The sequence below is a fragment of the Colletotrichum orchidophilum genome (assembly GCF_001831195.1).
Source record: "Colletotrichum orchidophilum strain IMI 309357 chromosome Unknown Scaffold_74.1, whole genome shotgun sequence".
Classification (NCBI taxonomy): Eukaryota; Fungi; Ascomycota; class Sordariomycetes; order Glomerellales; family Glomerellaceae; genus Colletotrichum; species Colletotrichum orchidophilum.
In genome coordinates, this window is record NW_019173030.1 from 93,391 (window position 1) to 109,426 (window position 16,036).

At 53.2% G+C, this 16,036-nt stretch overlaps 7 protein-coding genes across 7 annotated transcripts; 4 read left to right on the top strand and 3 right to left on the bottom strand.

Annotated features, from left to right (window-relative positions):
* Positions 1-2,737: 2,737 nt before the first annotated feature.
* On the bottom strand, positions 2,738-4,728 carry CORC01_08606 (uncharacterized protein; the record flags this gene model as incomplete). The annotated part of the gene is made up of 2 exons (XM_022620236.1): positions 2,738-4,508; positions 4,562-4,728. The coding sequence occupies 2 exons, from the start codon at positions 4,726-4,728 to the stop codon at positions 2,738-2,740; spliced, it is 1,938 nt and encodes a 645-aa protein (XP_022473230.1).
* A 695-nt stretch (positions 4,729-5,423) lies between these two features.
* On the top strand, positions 5,424-6,086 carry CORC01_08607 (uncharacterized protein; the record flags this gene model as incomplete). Its single annotated transcript, XM_022620237.1, has 1 exon — positions 5,424-6,086. The coding sequence occupies one exon, from the start codon at positions 5,424-5,426 to the stop codon at positions 6,084-6,086; it is 663 nt and encodes a 220-aa protein (XP_022473231.1).
* A 268-nt stretch (positions 6,087-6,354) lies between these two features.
* Positions 6,355-6,935, bottom strand: CORC01_08608 (pre-mRNA-splicing factor CWC21; the record flags this gene model as incomplete). Its single annotated transcript, XM_022620238.1, has 2 exons — positions 6,355-6,646; positions 6,703-6,935. The coding sequence occupies 2 exons, from the start codon at positions 6,933-6,935 to the stop codon at positions 6,355-6,357; spliced, it is 525 nt and encodes a 174-aa protein (XP_022473232.1).
* A 454-nt stretch (positions 6,936-7,389) lies between these two features.
* On the top strand, positions 7,390-8,661 carry CORC01_08609 (uncharacterized protein; the record flags this gene model as incomplete). Its single annotated transcript, XM_022620239.1, has 1 exon — positions 7,390-8,661. The coding sequence occupies one exon, from the start codon at positions 7,390-7,392 to the stop codon at positions 8,659-8,661; it is 1,272 nt and encodes a 423-aa protein (XP_022473233.1).
* Positions 8,662-9,369: 708 nt separating this feature from the next.
* CORC01_08610 (uncharacterized protein) lies at positions 9,370-10,539 on the top strand (the record flags this gene model as incomplete). Its single annotated transcript, XM_022620240.1, has 2 exons — positions 9,370-10,084; positions 10,157-10,539. The coding sequence occupies 2 exons, from the start codon at positions 9,370-9,372 to the stop codon at positions 10,537-10,539; spliced, it is 1,098 nt and encodes a 365-aa protein (XP_022473234.1).
* Positions 10,540-12,920: 2,381 nt separating this feature from the next.
* CORC01_08611 (uncharacterized protein) lies at positions 12,921-13,828 on the top strand (the record flags this gene model as incomplete). Its single annotated transcript, XM_022620241.1, has 4 exons — positions 12,921-13,013; positions 13,082-13,102; positions 13,373-13,527; positions 13,639-13,828. 4 exons carry the CDS (start codon positions 12,921-12,923, stop codon positions 13,826-13,828), a joined length of 459 nt encoding a protein of 152 aa, XP_022473235.1.
* A 715-nt stretch (positions 13,829-14,543) lies between these two features.
* CORC01_08612 (G-protein alpha subunit) lies at positions 14,544-15,839 on the bottom strand (the record flags this gene model as incomplete). The annotated part of the gene is made up of 4 exons (XM_022620242.1): positions 14,544-14,587; positions 14,661-15,217; positions 15,269-15,611; positions 15,722-15,839. The coding sequence occupies 4 exons, from the start codon at positions 15,837-15,839 to the stop codon at positions 14,544-14,546; spliced, it is 1,062 nt and encodes a 353-aa protein (XP_022473236.1).
* Between the last annotated feature and the right edge of the window lie 197 nt (positions 15,840-16,036).

Consider the following 16,036-nt stretch of genomic DNA (forward strand, 5'->3'; position numbering starts at 1 on the left):
TTCTGTCCGGCAATTCGTTCAAACCAAGACGAAAGCAGCGGGAATCCCATGGAGCCCGCGGTTACGTCTGAAATTTGGTCTTGCCTTGCTCTTTGCGTCCTCAAGAGCCTCGACAGGATGAACACCGACCGCAATATAATGGCAAAACTACTGCGGTTGTGAGTGCTGTGAAGCCGTAGAAGTTAGCGTACAAATGAACTCTTAGTATTTTCGACGCGAAGTTACAGGAATGTTCCGAAGCGGCTGCTCATTCTTCAGGCATGTTCATTCTGAGTTGGAAGCCAATGGAAAGAATAACTCATAGGTTTTCGGCGTGAAAGCGTGGAGAGAAATTTCTTCCATCAGCTACAATTATCCAGCAAGAGTGAAGGTTACTCGAGGAACATCAATGGACCCTTTACCTCATATCCCCTTACTAGACGAGTCTCTGAGGAGTCGTCCAAACCTTTAAGGTGTGCCACCTCTAGGATTTGATATCCGAGGAGGCGATCCTAGTTTCCAAGTTCTTTAAAGGCATTTTGTCGTTGGTCTTCGCTTTCCTGGATGATTTATCATCCCGAATTGATTCCAAAATTTGGGTGATTGCTCCTATGTTGAACCTGCTTGGGATTGGCAAGGAGTATCTATATGAAATAGTCATCATGACGGTCTTGTATGCGAGAGGTGACATTTACTTCACTACCAGCTCTGGTAATGGGTTCCGTGGCTAAGATTACTTGAGTTCCTCTCTTTAAGCCTATTGTCTTTTTCGGAGCGGCTTATTTGAAGTTCCAAAAGCTAGAACTCATCGAGGTTCTGCGTCTGGATGGACTCCATCTCACCTCCGCTCTCGCTCATCGGCGTTCAAAGAACCATTGTGCGGGGGATATGATCCCCACTGAAGCAACCGACACCATAGTCTATAACTACGACTAAAAGGTGTGGAAAGCTCATGAAAAGGTGCTACTCTGCGGTCCTGAACTTGATGGAGGCTGACGTGTGCCCTTCTTGCTGTGTTAGATGGAGACTCACTGTTCTCAAGTTTGAAGCTTCAAGAGACAGTCTTTTCAGTCTACTGGAGTCGCTCTCAAGATACTTCAAAACTCGAGTGACCGCATAATCGTCCGCACATCATCGATGGAAACAAGGAAATCAGGTCGGAACTAATTCACCTTTGCCGCAGTCGGAACGTTGGTGGTAACATTAGTGAATTCTAGGGAATGCTTTTATCCCGCGATATAGCCCCAACATCTATTCTTCACGGGTCTATGTTATTCGAGGTAAGCTACGTCCTAGCAGTATCAGATGGGTAATCAGTTTACCAGGCGATTCAGTGGGCGGAACTATATTTTCCGCGCCCTGATGTGTGTAGATTCATATCACAACAAAACTCAAAACTCACAACTCATGAGTGGTAAGTTCAAGTTCCACGAGCCAAAGTGGCCTACGCGAAATCGGCTCACGAGAGAAATCTCTAGTATACTTGGATTCGAGGCTCACCCAGGCCGCAACGATGTCAAAGCCGAAGTCTTTGGATCGCTGGATGAAGTCTCGAATTCATATGTTGGACTAATGGAGATGTGTCTTGCAACAGAAGTGCCTACGGTAGTGGAATACCGCCTCATCATGTCGAGTAAGTCCAGCCCAAGAGACATGTTGATGTGTTTCAGGGAATTCAGGACCCAAGTATTCCCCGAGTAATGGTTTGACTTCATAAACGTGGCTTGTGAAGAAGCTGTTCTGCTGTTGATGAACGATAGTCACGAAGAAAAATGGTGGAACCTTCGAGGAGATCTGTACAGAGACCGGTTCCCCCTATTCGGGAAAACAGTGGAAGAGCAGATTCATTACGTGTGTCTCAAGCTTCAGGGCTGCTTCGTGGGAGTTGGTGAACAGAGTCGATTCTCATTACAATTGAGAGCATGTCTTGTATCAATGGAGAAAGATCTTGTGGGCTTTTGTTGTAGACATCAAGACTTATTTGGAACAGGAATGGTCCTTAACCGACTTCATGTGGCGGCGGATGAGAAGGAATTAATCAAATGATCTAGAGATCCGGGGTCAAGTACATGTCGGGATATGGTTTTCCGACATGGTCTCGCAGAGTGGCTTCCTCCAGCGCCGCCTACAAAGTCAGGTCGGAGTTCCGCAACTTCGGACGACGCAAACCCTATGTCACTGAACCATCACCATCGTTAAAGCTAGATCTCATAGAAATAGAGAAATGCGATTGGCACCCGATGTGGAAGGCTCACCCAAGCTTAGAATCGGTCGCTCGGGAGACTTGATCATTTGGGCACTCGGCGTTGGCCGACGATCTTACTGACTATTACTGGCGATGGAACGCAATTTGGGACAGGTGATATAGAACATAAGGCTCGATGTTTCATTGCAGTAAGTATGCACGGGAACTGCTGCAAACCCGGTTTGACCGACGGCAAAAGAAGAAGCTAAATCAATCCGGTTATCTCAGAAGGTTCAAGGAACTGAGGGCCCTACCAGGTCTTGGTTTTCATAACTAAAACAAGATGTTGAGTGAAGTTGTGCTCGCAATTGATAGTATGCGGTTCATATAAGCCTAACAAGGGTTCACACACAGTACATGAGTGTCAGTTCGATTTTTGTCAATGTTCTATTCATTACAAGATCTGTATTCTTATTGAGCACAACCTGTAGCCTAAGGCCTGGCTCACACGGATAAGACGCCTATATGTCCGCTCACGAAACAAGCGAAACCCCCTCGATCCGAAAAAAGCTCTCACCGTGGAGGATTAGGTAGCGGCCTGGGCCCGACAATCTGTCTGCGACCAGCCCCGATGCCTTGGGCACCCCGATTCTGGTTGTCTCCGCCAGTATATCCCGCCCACTGGCTCACGTCCCAGCGACCTCCAATGCCACCACCGATGCCGTCAACTCCGTTGCCACTGGGGACCGCCTTGGCCGTCTCCTTCTGAGATTCCTCCCACTCACGCTGACGTTCGCGTTCCATTTCCATTTCCCGCTCGAGCAACGACTTTGATGCCCAACCACCAGCCTTGGTCTTGTTCTGGCTTTGGGCGCGCCGGCGGTCCTCAGCATCTTGTTCAGCAGTGGCGCCCAGCTCGCGTGAGTATGTCTGCTTGGCGACTAGTGGCGCCGGAGCGGCGTGGTCGATAAGATGTCTGTCGGTCCGGCTTGGTGGGGGCCGGGCAGCCGCTTTATAAGCAGCAGGATCCGGAAGGGGCCGACCACCCGTCGTGTGCGCTACAGCCTTTTGAGGAGGCGAAGCAACCGCCATCGGATTGGGTAGAGGTCTCGGAGATCTAGGAGGCGGCGCAGGGGGGTCGTCGTCCTGGTGTGAGTCTTGTTGCTGCGACCACGCAGTCTGGAGAACCTCCCGCTCATTCCTGGACCATGAATCTTGACGGCTAGGTGTTCCGTCGGAAGGCCGACTCCTAGATCGGACGCGTTCCTTAGGGTCATTGGTAACGGCCAATGTCCTGCCTGTCCGTCCCTGGCGTTCAAGTTCATATTGCCTTTCGCGTTCCCTCGCCTCTTCGAGCTCCCTCTCCAACTCGGCGATCCGATCTACTCCAGTCCTCTGTGCTTTGATGCCTTGCTCAGACTGGTATTGGCTGAGAAATTGACCTCGTAGTCGTGCGTCGCTCTTGCTCCTCAGACGACTTGATTCCTCATCTAAGCGAGCTTGAGCTTCGGTATCTTTCTTGCGGCGATCCTCGTCTTTCGTTTGCCACTCCTCGTACTGCATGGCCCATTTGAGCTGCTCCGCTTTCGCGTCCGCTTCCGCTCGCTTCACTTTCAGCAATCGTTGTTTTTCTTCTTCTTGTTTTTTCTCAGCCTCGCGTTCGTCCTCTTGTTTCTTACGTTTGGCCGCATCCTCTTGTCGCTGATTCTCCTCCTCGATTTCTTTCTCCTTTCGGATGCGCTCCTTCTCGGCCAAACTAGGCACGTCAGGACCCGCACTAGTGATCTGCCTCCGACTTCCGAATGAGATTCCTAGATTTCCTTGGCTGGCGCCGCCCATGTAGCCGTACTGAGCAATGTTCCAAGCAGGGGATGTGGCGCCTTCGTGTTCCTTCCTGCTCCAGCTGGTAACCGGGGAGGTAGGCTTGGTCGGGCTCCATCGACCCGAGCCGGAGTCTCCGGTCTTGGCGCTGGTCAGGGTAGGCCGAGGCGAGCCGAAGCCTGATGCATTGGAAACTCCGCGCGACCTCGTGGGCGATGGAGTTCCGCGGCCAGTTCCCTGAGGACTCATCACTCCTCCACGGCTCCTGCTCCCAATCGCCGCCGGAAACTTGGCTGGGTTTGCTGCGTTGGCGGCTCGACTGAAAGCGCCAAGGCATTGCAGCACTTGAGCGGGGTCTTTTTGCTCCCATAAGTCGACGGTAAGGAAGACATCGTGGTCTTGTAGGTTGAGAGGGGGCTCTTTGCAGGCGCGCAGAAAGTGAGAGATGTTTTCCATCTGAACAAACGGCATGGACGACTTCTTGAACTTGACGCCGGGGGGTGGTATCGCGAGGTTAACCAATCTGAAAATATCTGGGTCAGTATTGGTAGTAGTGGGAGATGATGATTGACGTACTTGCAGAGCGCAACGCCATCCTTCAGTCCCTCTAGCAGGTCGCCTGCCGATAGTCTCTCACCCAAGATTCCCTCGATCCAACTGCTGACTTCTTTTGCAGCAGCAGGGGTGTACTTGTCGAGGCGCAATTTGCGCAGATCCTTGTCCAAGGATGACACTGAGGCCATAATGGCTTCTTTGACGGAGCGATTGATTACAGGAGGCTCTCGTATCGTCAGGGCGACTTGATTCTTATGGGTTTAGGCGCTTCGAGGTTGGGTTCGTGAGGGTGTTTCAGTGAGGCAGCGGTTAGGCGCTGACGTCGGCAAGGTCCGGCGATGTTGGAGTCCAAGGAACGGATGCGTGCAACTTCTTGTTGTTCGGCGCGCGTGCGCGGGACTTGCTTCAAATGGTGTAGATGTTTCCTCGGTCGCGTGTCTTCAGTCCTTGGGAGTGAAAACAGGTGGTAAGTCAATGTTTTGCGGGGAAAACAAGGCAGCCCGGTGGCAGGTTGAAGTGATGGGAAGACCTGGCGAAGAACGGTCGTGGTGGGGAAGGTTTAATTGTTTATGCATCTAGAGCCAGGCGCCGCTGGCGGGAACCTGGATAAGGTGACAGGACCCGGGGTCCGGCTGGACCGCCGCGGTCTTGCGGAGTGACGTGTGCGATGGTGGCTGGTGGGGCCAATGCAACTCTGATTCTGCGAGCACTCAGTCGCGGGTTGGAGAAGAAATATGTGGCTGACGATAAGATACCCCATTCCTAGGCCAAATTTCCCGTGGCTGTGCAATCCGAGGTTGACTTCATTACTTTTCTAGAACTTGAAGCCATGGGTTCCTGAACGAAGATATTTCTTTCCCAACCCCCCATTCCAACAGCGCAAATGTCTTTGACACGGATATCACCCATTTTGGAGGCGTGGTACAAGTGGAAGTCGCTCAGACTGCCATGGCGCAAACGCTTCCTTGTCGGCATGTCCCCCTCCCCGGCCGATTCCTTCTGCGAACGATCATGGAGACTAACACGCTCGGTTCTAGGCCGTGACCTGCAGGGCTACACTTTTTGGGAGTTTCGAGAGACCCGTGGAAATGGCCCTGGCCGCTTTCGCCGCATCGTCAACTATCCCCGATCGACCTACCTCTCCGACGTGAAGGTGTCGCCGCTGTGGCACCAATGGCTGCGCTACACCCGAGAGGACCCCCCGACACTCGAAGAACAAACACGAGAGGCATTCCGACAGGAGCGGATGAAAGTGCTGTCGGCGCAGGCAGACGCGAGATGGGAGGCAAAGCCAAGGCTGACCGATTTCCCCGGTCAGCAGACCGGTCAACCTCTGCCGTCGTTGAACACTGCGCAGACACAGCCCATAGCGCCTGAGCTGGAAGCAACAAACGCGAACGCGAAGACTACAGAATCGCCGATGGAGCAGGCCCAGCCCGCGACCGAGGCGAAGAAGAAATATGGCAAGGACCCTTGGGCGAAAGCCAGTGGACCAAGTGAGGGCTGGCAGCCAGAAGCTTGGGTACCGCCAGCAGGGAAGAAATGACGACTTGAAAGACGGAATGCCAACTGTGTACTACTAGACGACGGAAGAAATCTCCGAACATGTACCAAAATTAATTTGAAATCGGACCCGGCTATCGAGTCCACGAGGTCGTCCTCGACACCATTGGCTTGAAAACAAAGCCCCAGCAGCGTATCCGTATTTACTCGCCCTCTTAAGTCAAACGCCTGGACGCCTATTTCCCTGCTATTCCGTACCAAAAACCTGTCGTCATGCCTCATGACAAAGGCTCTACTGGGTCGTTCATGCTTTAGTCGATGTCATCCCTCTTGGTCTCCTTCTCCAGAGAGCCTCGGAGTCTCTCCTCTTGTCTCCTCCAATGGCTTCCCTCCTCGTAATCCTTGCTTATCCTCAAGGCGCTCCGTAATCTCTCGCTTTCTTTGATCTTGGCATCTGCCATCTCGTGCACTTGATGGCTCTTGAAGTGTTTCCGTACAGGACCGCCGCCGCCGCCGCCACGGCTATTCTTTTGTCTCTCGAGTTCGGCCAGAAGCTTCTTGCGCATCTCATCGCATCGCTTCTCAACTTCGTCGTCATCGAGGCTAGAGCACCATCAGAAACCTTGTAAGACCAGGCAAGGGGGAGGGGATAAGCCTACCCTTCGTCTTCAAGGGTATCGCGTAGATCGAGGACCTTAACCTCGACCTCGCGCTTGCGATCATGCTCCAAAATCTCTTTGTCGGGTTGTCGCTGCCTATGGCGGAGTGAGTCGGCGTCTTTGGGAGGGTAGGGCGCGCCGTAGTCGCGTGGGCGCATATGCGCAAGGTTGCGCTGAACATAGCCCGAGGTACCGCTGCCACGGGGCGTTGAGAGACCGACGTTGTCAGACATGGTTCTCGGATTTGTGTAGAGCGTATTGTCTCTAATCAAGGGAGATAGTCAATACGCTGTTGATATCGATCCTTTGAGTTGGTTTTGGCGGAAAATCGAGATGTATCTCGGCACCTTGGATCTATAAGAGACGTCACCGATACTAAACCCTTGGCAATGGTACTATGGACGAAGTTCAGTTGGGCCTTGAAAGGCGGTGAAAATGGATAGAGAGACGGAGGCCGGCAGAAAAGTTATGACAAGTGGGGTGGTGGGGTACTTTCTGCTTTGGGCGACGGGAAGACTCACTCAGCGTGAGAAGACTCATCGATGTAAGTGAAGACCAGAGCGAATTTCGTTTCATCACACATTTTCGCCGGAACCTCGAGACCCCCAAAACTCCAAGAAATTCTCACCCAAAAATTCGCAAACTTTGTCGAGATAGCTTGGTCAAGCTTGGATTTCATTTGCGACGATGCCGTCTCTTGAAGGTCTCACTGAGGGGCAGCCAACGCTGGACGCCATCAATAATGCAACTGCCCAAGAGACCGAAGAACTCACTTTTCCGCCAGTCACGAAGGAGCATATTTTGAACTGCTCATACGATAGCTGGTTCCCAAAGTACCGGACTGTTTCAATCAGATCTAGGATCATCAAATTATCGCCCGACTTTGTCCAATACATCCGCGATGACGGCATTATTCTCGCCGACGACGACGAGCCGCAAGAGGACGAGGCAGAGGAGGAATGGTCCGCTTCCTCGAACACAGCCGGCGCGCCGCGACGAAACCAACATCTCGAAGAAGATGACTCCGGCGACGAGCCCGAAGCTGACTGCCGGCCGCCCAACGAGCGCTTCCCTGAAATCCACCAGGAGATCAAGGAGCGGATCAAGGAGTTGGGTGGTGCTGTTGCGCCGAAGCTGAACTGGTCCGCACCGAAAGATGCGGCTTGGATTTCACCGCATCAGAACACGCTGAAATGCACGACGCCCAACGACATCTACCTTCTTCTCAAGAGCTCCAGCTTCGTGAGCCATGACCTGGAGCACGCCTTCGAGGATACCGTTGCCTCGTCCGCCAACAGACCATTCCAACCAGTGCTGGTCTTGAGACCCTTCTTTTCGCCAAACCCGGCCCTTGAGTTCCGATGTTTCGTCAAACACCGCACCCTGATTGGTCTTTGCCAGCGTGACTGGAATTACTACCCTTTCCTCGATGGCCTGCGACCCGCGTTGGTGTCCAAGATTACCGATTTCTTCGAAGACCGCCTGCGCTTCACCTTCCCAGACGGTTCCTTCACCTTTGACGTCTATGTTCCCGGAGACAGCGACTCACGCGACGAGCTTGGCAAGGTGCGCCTTATCGATATCAACCCCTGGGCGCCCCGGACAGACAGTCTGCTCTACAGCTGGGTGGAGCTGCTGGAGTTCAAGGTCCCGAGGCCTATCCTAGGCTCGGTTGTCAACGAGGAGGAAGTCATCGAAGGCAGTGGTGTTGAAGAAACGACAGACGATGAGGATGCTGACGAACTGGTGCCTGAGTTGAGGTTGGTGGAGAAGGATAACCCGGCCGCCTTCAATTTCAGCACACCGCAGTACTCGGCGCATAAGCTTCCCAAGGAGGTTGTTGAGGCGAGTATGTCAGGCGATGGTGGCTTGAGGGAGTTCGCTCAGAGGTGGAAGGAGATGACAGAGGCTGAGGGTGGAGGTGATGTCTGGGAGAACCCCCCTACAGCTGAGTCGTGAGGCTGGGAATCACAAAACCACAATGAATGACTGAGAGGTCACACTCAGAATGACCGGACCTGCGCTCAGGTCTGGATTCAAAAAATCCGTGTCAATTTGGATATGTATAAATGGCCAAGGTCGACTCTTTCCATTGCGCATGCCTCCTTGCCATTAATACTGCTTGTTGCTAGGCCTTGCCTACCTGAGAGCATTCTTCCCTTGCGTTCCAGTTGATGTCTTGGCTCAGTGTAGGAGATGGAGATGGTACAAGGAAACAGTGTTGCCAAAGGAGTAACAACGGAACACCCTTTGCCCAGCTTCTCCAGCCTGGGAACAAGGAGCTTTACAGTCACATGGAAGTCAACATTATCACTGTAAGATAGTGAGTGACGCGAGGGGCGGCGACATGGCACCTTTCACCTTTTCACTTTCATGGTACATTATGATGTAGATTACATAATACTCGGCAAAGGTTGGGCGGAGAACTTCTGGCCCGAGCTCCCACTCGAATCCGCACCACCGACGTTGTGAGTGGGACCCAACAGCAACCAGCAGCTTCTTCCCGCTCAATCAACACCAGCTCTTTCGAGCCCCCAAACTCCTCATCACACACTCTTCCAGCTGACACCAGCTGTCCACTCTCAACGCCACTTATCATCGCCGACTAGCTAGAGCTCCCTCACGGTCTACCATCGCAAAAGAGGCAGCGTCCTCCACGATTACCCCATGAGTGCTCGAGGCGGAAGCCGACCGCCTCTTCGAGGCCGCCCAAATAAGGTGACGAAGCCCGCAGCCGGCCTCAAGCGCGACGCCCACGGCCGTGCCAGCCGACACTCCTCCGTTGCTGCCGACCAGCTCGAGCAGCTCGCCCACGATGCGGAGGCCGAGGCCGAACACGAAGATGACGACGAGATAACTGCCCCTCCCCAGCATCACCAACATCATCACCAGCAGCAACACCACCCGAATCCCTTCGACCTCGCCGCCGCAGGCATCCTAGCCAACGGTCCTCCCGGCACAGTACCCGGTGCTGACCCCGATATCCACCCCGACCTACACAGCCTGCCGGCCCAGTTCGCCATGGAAGCCCAGATGGGCGCTCATGGCCCCGGTGCCATGTCGAGAACGGCGGAAGACCTCGCCTCCGAGAGTGGGTACGGTCAGCTACTCATCGACAGTGCCCTCGCCAAGCGACTGGCCAACAACGAAGGAGAGCGTCTCGCAGTACAGCGCCGCCAGGATCAAACTCTGAATCTCAAGAGAAGGAGCAACGTCGAAGCACTACTGGCTCACGTGTCGGGACAGGAAGCTCATAGTCCCTGCAAGAGCTGCCACAAGGGATACGGACCCTGGAACGGATGTGTGGTCGTTAGTGGCCAGATGTGTGGTAGCTGCGCCAACTGCTGGTTCAACGCAAGCGGCTCCCGCTGCTCTTTCCACGGTAAGCAAAAATTGCACAAGCTCGGCCAAGCGGTGTTAAAGTGCTGGGTGACTAACGACCTTGGCCACGCAGAGAATAATCTTCCACAGCACATGCCAGCCATCCAGCTGCAGCCTGTGCCACAGGTGTCAGCGAATACAAGCTTTGCCGGCACAGCGCCGATGGCTCCCGGCATGGCCCCCGCAGGCCCCAGCTTCGGGCAGCCAGGTGCCGACCCGACCGTGGCCCATTTTGTGAAAGATGTGCTGGATAGAGCCATGGCGGAGGCACGGAGCGATAACCCCCACGTGCGATTCCAGCTCCGGATCGAAACGGCGGCGCGGCAGCTAGCATTGGCTAGTGCCGAGTACGCCGAGTTTCTCGGCCAGCAGGGGGGTCATGATCCGAGTCAGCATCCCGATGCTGAGGGTTCCGTTCCGGAGGCGGCGATGGGGGACGGGGACAACGGGGCGTGAGAGAGGCCCTTTTCACCTTCTTCCCCTTTATGCTTTCTGCCTACATCCCCGAGTCCCAAAGCGTAGACAACGAGACGAATCAATCCTTGAGACTATGATGCGTCAAGGCCTATAAAGTTTCTTCAGACTTACCAAGATATGGCGCCCGACTAACCGCTATTGCGCCCGCACAGTCAGGCCGCAGCTGTCACGACGTGAAGCCGCAGCTTCTTCACCGTCATCGTACCAGTTAACATTTGGGAGCAGGCTGGAGTCAGGTGTTCGACTTCCTCGCTCGCCAACAACCATCTTGATCTTGCCTTGGCGCTTGCATCGTCAGGCCCCGCCCTGCAGGCGAACATATGGACAGCATACGAGAACGGCATGACGAAACACGACGCAAGAAGGATTGGGAATATACCCTGCTCACAGAAACCGGAGTAGCTATGCGGCCAGAAATACAAGATGGACAACACAGACGACACAGGGGAAATGCAGACATCAGAAGACAACATTAGGCTGGCCGGACCCAAGACACACAAATGTGTCCTAAGAAGGGACTGGTTACAGCTACTTTGAAGTGGTTGTTAATGGTTGCACGCATACACAGATAGATTGATACCAGGAAGCTTCTCAAAACACAACGTCCATATGCATGAAACTTGTACAGGGTACAATACGAACTCTGAGTTCATCCGCTGTGAACCTGCAGATCTCGGATGTGCAAGGAGGTAGCTGGGTGCATTGTCTCATTCAATCTCACTACGCCTGGCCTCTTGGCTTACACAGTACAGCATCTCAGACCGGCTCTCCTCTCCATTCCCAAACCCATCTCAATGATCACAGGTCTGCCTCTTCATTGACTGGGATGTTTTTTCAACTGTCACACAGCTGGGGCTGTATAGTAGCCCCAAACTGGGACGATCCCGCCGCACCATGGTCCCGTAGTGGGAAGCGAAAACACCCCTTCCTAGCACCCTATAATCGTCTTGTCATATATCCTCCAACTTGGGAAAAGCCAACAGATTTGCCTCTGCTGAACCATTTCACCTAACCCGCCTTGCCCAGCCTGACAGATCGTCCAACGACCAGTGTGAGGCCACCTCCATCCATCATCGGTTGCAACATCCGCCTTGCTTGCTCTCGAAAGTCTGGGTATCATTGATTTAGGTAGGGCAAGAGGACGACACCCTACAGATCCTGACAGCGTAGCATGCGCCATCCCGCTGCTGAGTCTCTGGTGTGATAACGCCTCTCAAGCAGCAGACCATCTCTCAGCTTTTGCGTGTCTCATCAGTCCGAACTTTCTGCCCAATCAACTTCTCGGTTTCGGCTTGCATTCGTGGAGCTGCAAGAAGAGACATGCGAGGTTCCAACTGTGTTGCCTGTCCTACGCACTGGCGCACACCTAATCAATAGTCATCCCAAGGGGAAAACCCCCCGTATGTATCCGTAGCTCATAAAAAGATCTCAAGTCATCCCACACACAAACTTTGGAGCCAGAAATCGATCCCCCGACAAAGCTACTTTACACACAGACGCACACCAGCTGCCAAATTAGCGCCTTCTCAACGGTCGAGGTGAACTCTGATCTGCCCACTCCACCCACCCATCATGATCCTCTGGAGCAAAATAGACATTTATTCCCGGGAGGACGTGAGCGCGCAGGGAAACGTGCACAGCGCGTCCCCTCCGAAGTTGGTAAACAGAGGCGATTGCGAAAGGGATAATGAGTGTGCATATAAATTTAAGCAAAATAAGAAAACGAGAAGAACATCGTCATCTGGATGAAACATCACGTCGCCACTCCACACAACCCCAACTCTATCTCATTGTCTTTCTGGTCCCAAGAAGACTCTTACTCATCTACCCCGAGACTCGTAGCAAGTACAGTACACATGTATCCCAAAAAGCAAAATCAGGGGCCGAGATTGCATCGTCCCGAATGCGCCGGCGTTGTGAGGCAGAGCAAAGCATACCATCCCCGCCATTCAGTTTGCTCCGCCCTTTGTCGTTGGAAATGAAAGGGGCCTTTGACGGAGTACTCGAACCCGTCCATGTTGGAGTATTCTGCATCCGGCAAGGTCTCGTAGCAAGCTGGCTAATACAACGACCGAGTATTCAACGCATCACAACTCATATAATTCGTTGGTCTAAAGAGGAGGGGGCAGGGCATATCATCCTGCGACGTGTTTTGAGAATGGGAAGGAGTAGATTCAGACGGGATGAAGGACTAGATCCCGACCCATATCATAAAGAAAAAAAAAAATCAAGCCCCCGCTGACATCGATCCTACCTCCAGCAGCAGCAGCATCATCATCATCACCACCTCCACCGTCAAACATCACTGTGTAGTAGGTGACTTGCGTCTGTGTAAATGTTCAAGTCGGGGCGTCGCACCCATGAGCTTGGCACGCCTCCGCCTGCCCGTTCCAAGCCTTTCTGCCCAAGGACCTGCCATCCTTGTCGACGATCAGTCCAACATCTTCTTCACCGTCGATTCATCCCCTCAAGCTTCAAGACACTGTAGGCCAAGCATCCATTTGCATGTTCCCCTTCCTAGCGTCTCCAATGGGACGACAAGGTTAGTAGGCACATGTAACGCCACCCGCCCTCACCCAACAGTCTTTCCGTCCCCTTCCGCCACCGTGCTTCCGCACCAATCGACCCCCCCCTCCCTTCCCGTCCATCCCATTGTGTCTTCAAGTCTGAACTATATATTCTTATAGCACTGATGTGTGTGTGTGTGCGTCTTTAACATCTCCGTATCTCGGTCCTTTCCAACGCCCCGTCCGCCACTTTACCTCCCTCGCCGCGTCCTTTCCATTCAGCTCTAGAATTCAAAGTACTCCAGACCAAAGGAAAGGCGGTCGGACGGGGGGAGGAGGAGGAGGAGGAGGAGGAGGAGGAGGAGGCCGCGACCGCACGCGACCGCACGGATATGCAGAAAAAGGACCCTTATAACCTTTACTTGAATTCAAAAAAAGATGGTGTGGTGCTGGGTGCTAGGTGCCGGGCATTCGCGGTTGATGACGAAGACGATGACCCTCATCAAGCTGTACCATGCTGCCACTTCCTTCTCGTCCGGTTCTAGGATATGTTCCCTGACGTACATTACAGAAACCCTCACAAGGACGGATGCGGCGCCTCTGTCGAGGCCGCAAACGGCGCAGAGCGGAGGCGGACGACGACGCCGGTCCTGGATGTGGCGCCGGGTCTCGACCAGTCGTCCGTCCCAAGCTGCCTTGACCCAGTGCGCGACGCAGATGTACATCTTCAATATGAGATTCTGGACGGCTGTTGGAAGTGATTCATGTCCAGCAGACCAGCTGCAGCCACGGCACACCAAGTATCGTCAGATCTAAACGCTCACACAGATGCCTTTCGTAGCTAGAAGGTGGCAAGCCTTCCCATCGTGACTACACATCATCAGATGCGAAGCAAGCCTTCAGAAAATAGTTTAGGCCAGCTACGCATCAAGTCACCATAGCTTGAGGAGTGAGGAAATTTTCCTAATTAAACAGAATATTAAGCCACCTTGCATCCATCAGGCTCTCTCAAATGCATTCAAGTTCATTGCTTCTTTTCCTCTTGCTATCCATCCACTGGCGGGGATCATTCCATCACTGTCTTCTCCCCCCAATCTCACGCTCCCACTGCCCTTGCCGCTGCCCGCTCACAGTAGGATTCCATCTTCCGCGGCGATCCCGTCTACTGGTCGAGACATCATGTTTGGTACAGAACTACCTCCCACCTTTCCCCTCTTATTCCTGAACACAGGCCAACACGAGCACAACCAAAAACGTATACTGCCTGATTCGCCAGGCAATATACGGGGGACAGCCGAGAGGTAGGAAGAAAAATACAGTCGCGTAATCAAGGGAATCTTGGAAAACCGTCGGGTCGCCGTCTCATCGTCGGGAAGAAAGTAAATTTCATGAACCAGCCTCCCCGCAACGCTTTCTGGCTTGGGTCATGCAATTAGAAGTAAAGGGTATTGTAGAAAAAGCAAACATTTTTGTTGTTCAAATCAGACCGCACAACCGCAGGTTCTCTTGAATGATGATGTCTGTTATCAAGGGTTAGCTTTTGCGTCTTTGTGTGCTTTGTCCCACGAAGTGCGGGACGGGGGTTAGATTCACCATTCACTGCCGCCATGACGAAGCGGATCTGGGTTGTGTCTGTCGCGCAGGTGAAATGCGTGTAGATTTGCTTAGTCTCATGCTGGTTCAAGCTGACGAATCGGTTCAGGATATAGTCGCATGCCGCAGCGTAGTCGTCTCCACCCTCATAATCGGGGAAGTAGTTCTTCATCGGGCTCACGGGGAGCTTCTCCTTGAATCGATCGATCTTGTTCAGAAAGAGGATGATAGATGTCTTGATGAACCATCTTGAGTTGCAGATGGAGTCGAAGAGGGTCAGGGCCTCCTGCATACGGTTGACAGTCTCGTCCTCGAATAGCAGCTGGTCGTACTCGGAAATGGCGACGAGGAAGAGAATAGTGGTGACGTTTTCGAAGCAGTGAATCCACTTCTTTCGCTCGGATCGTTGACCACCAACGTCAAACATTCTGTAAGTGAGGTCGCCGATGATGAATGTGGTTTCCGTGATACCCGTTGTCTTGACACGCGAGCGGAGAACATCCTGGTCGTTGGGCATGTAGTCGGGGGCGGCGATACGCGCGATATTGTCGAAATAGCTGGGTTTGTTAGCGTAAATGGCATTTTCCACCTGACGCGTTTTCACTCACTATCTTGCCGAATCGTTGAGCTGGTATTCACGAGAGCGCTTGAAGCACGCTTGCACACCTCGGTCCTTCCACAGCGCCTCAATCGCGCTTCCAACTTCGGGAGGCAGAACATCGCCCTCGATCTGAGCGGGCTGCATGAAGATGGTCTGGACGTGGTACTCCATGCGCTGGTCCTCAAGAGGAAGTTCCAGGGACTCCATCGCCTCGAGAATGACACGCATCGATTGCACCGTGTTGCTGAAGATGATTTCCTTGAAGGATTCCCGTTCATCGCGCGAGTAGCCGCCTTCGTGGATCAGCTTCATCTGTTTCAGAATTGTCGACTTTCCGGATTCACCAGCACCTGTATAACTGTTAGGAACCATTGCGCAGCGAAGCGTTGAATGAAGTTGGTTTGTTTGCGGTGGGCACGCAGTGCATAGCACATCCAGGGGCGGGTAGGGGACGGCTTACCCAGAAGAAGCATCTTGATCTCATTGCGCTGCATCATCTTGTCCCTCTTCAGCTGGTTCTCGATCTCCTCGTTGCGGGCCTTGCCCTCCTTGTCCTCCGTGCTCATTCCGCAACCCATTTTGGCGACTTGTTGTCGTTTGAAACGACGACGGGAAGAATATAATTGATGGGATTAAAGTGATTTCAAGATTCCCGAAAGAATCGTGCGTTGCGCGTTGGAGGGGGCCTGTTAGGAAGCAGAGCTTGTTAGCCAACCATGTCGCAGGCTGTAAGTGATGCCGGCGGGCGAGCGAGAGAGACAAGTCGAATTGTTTG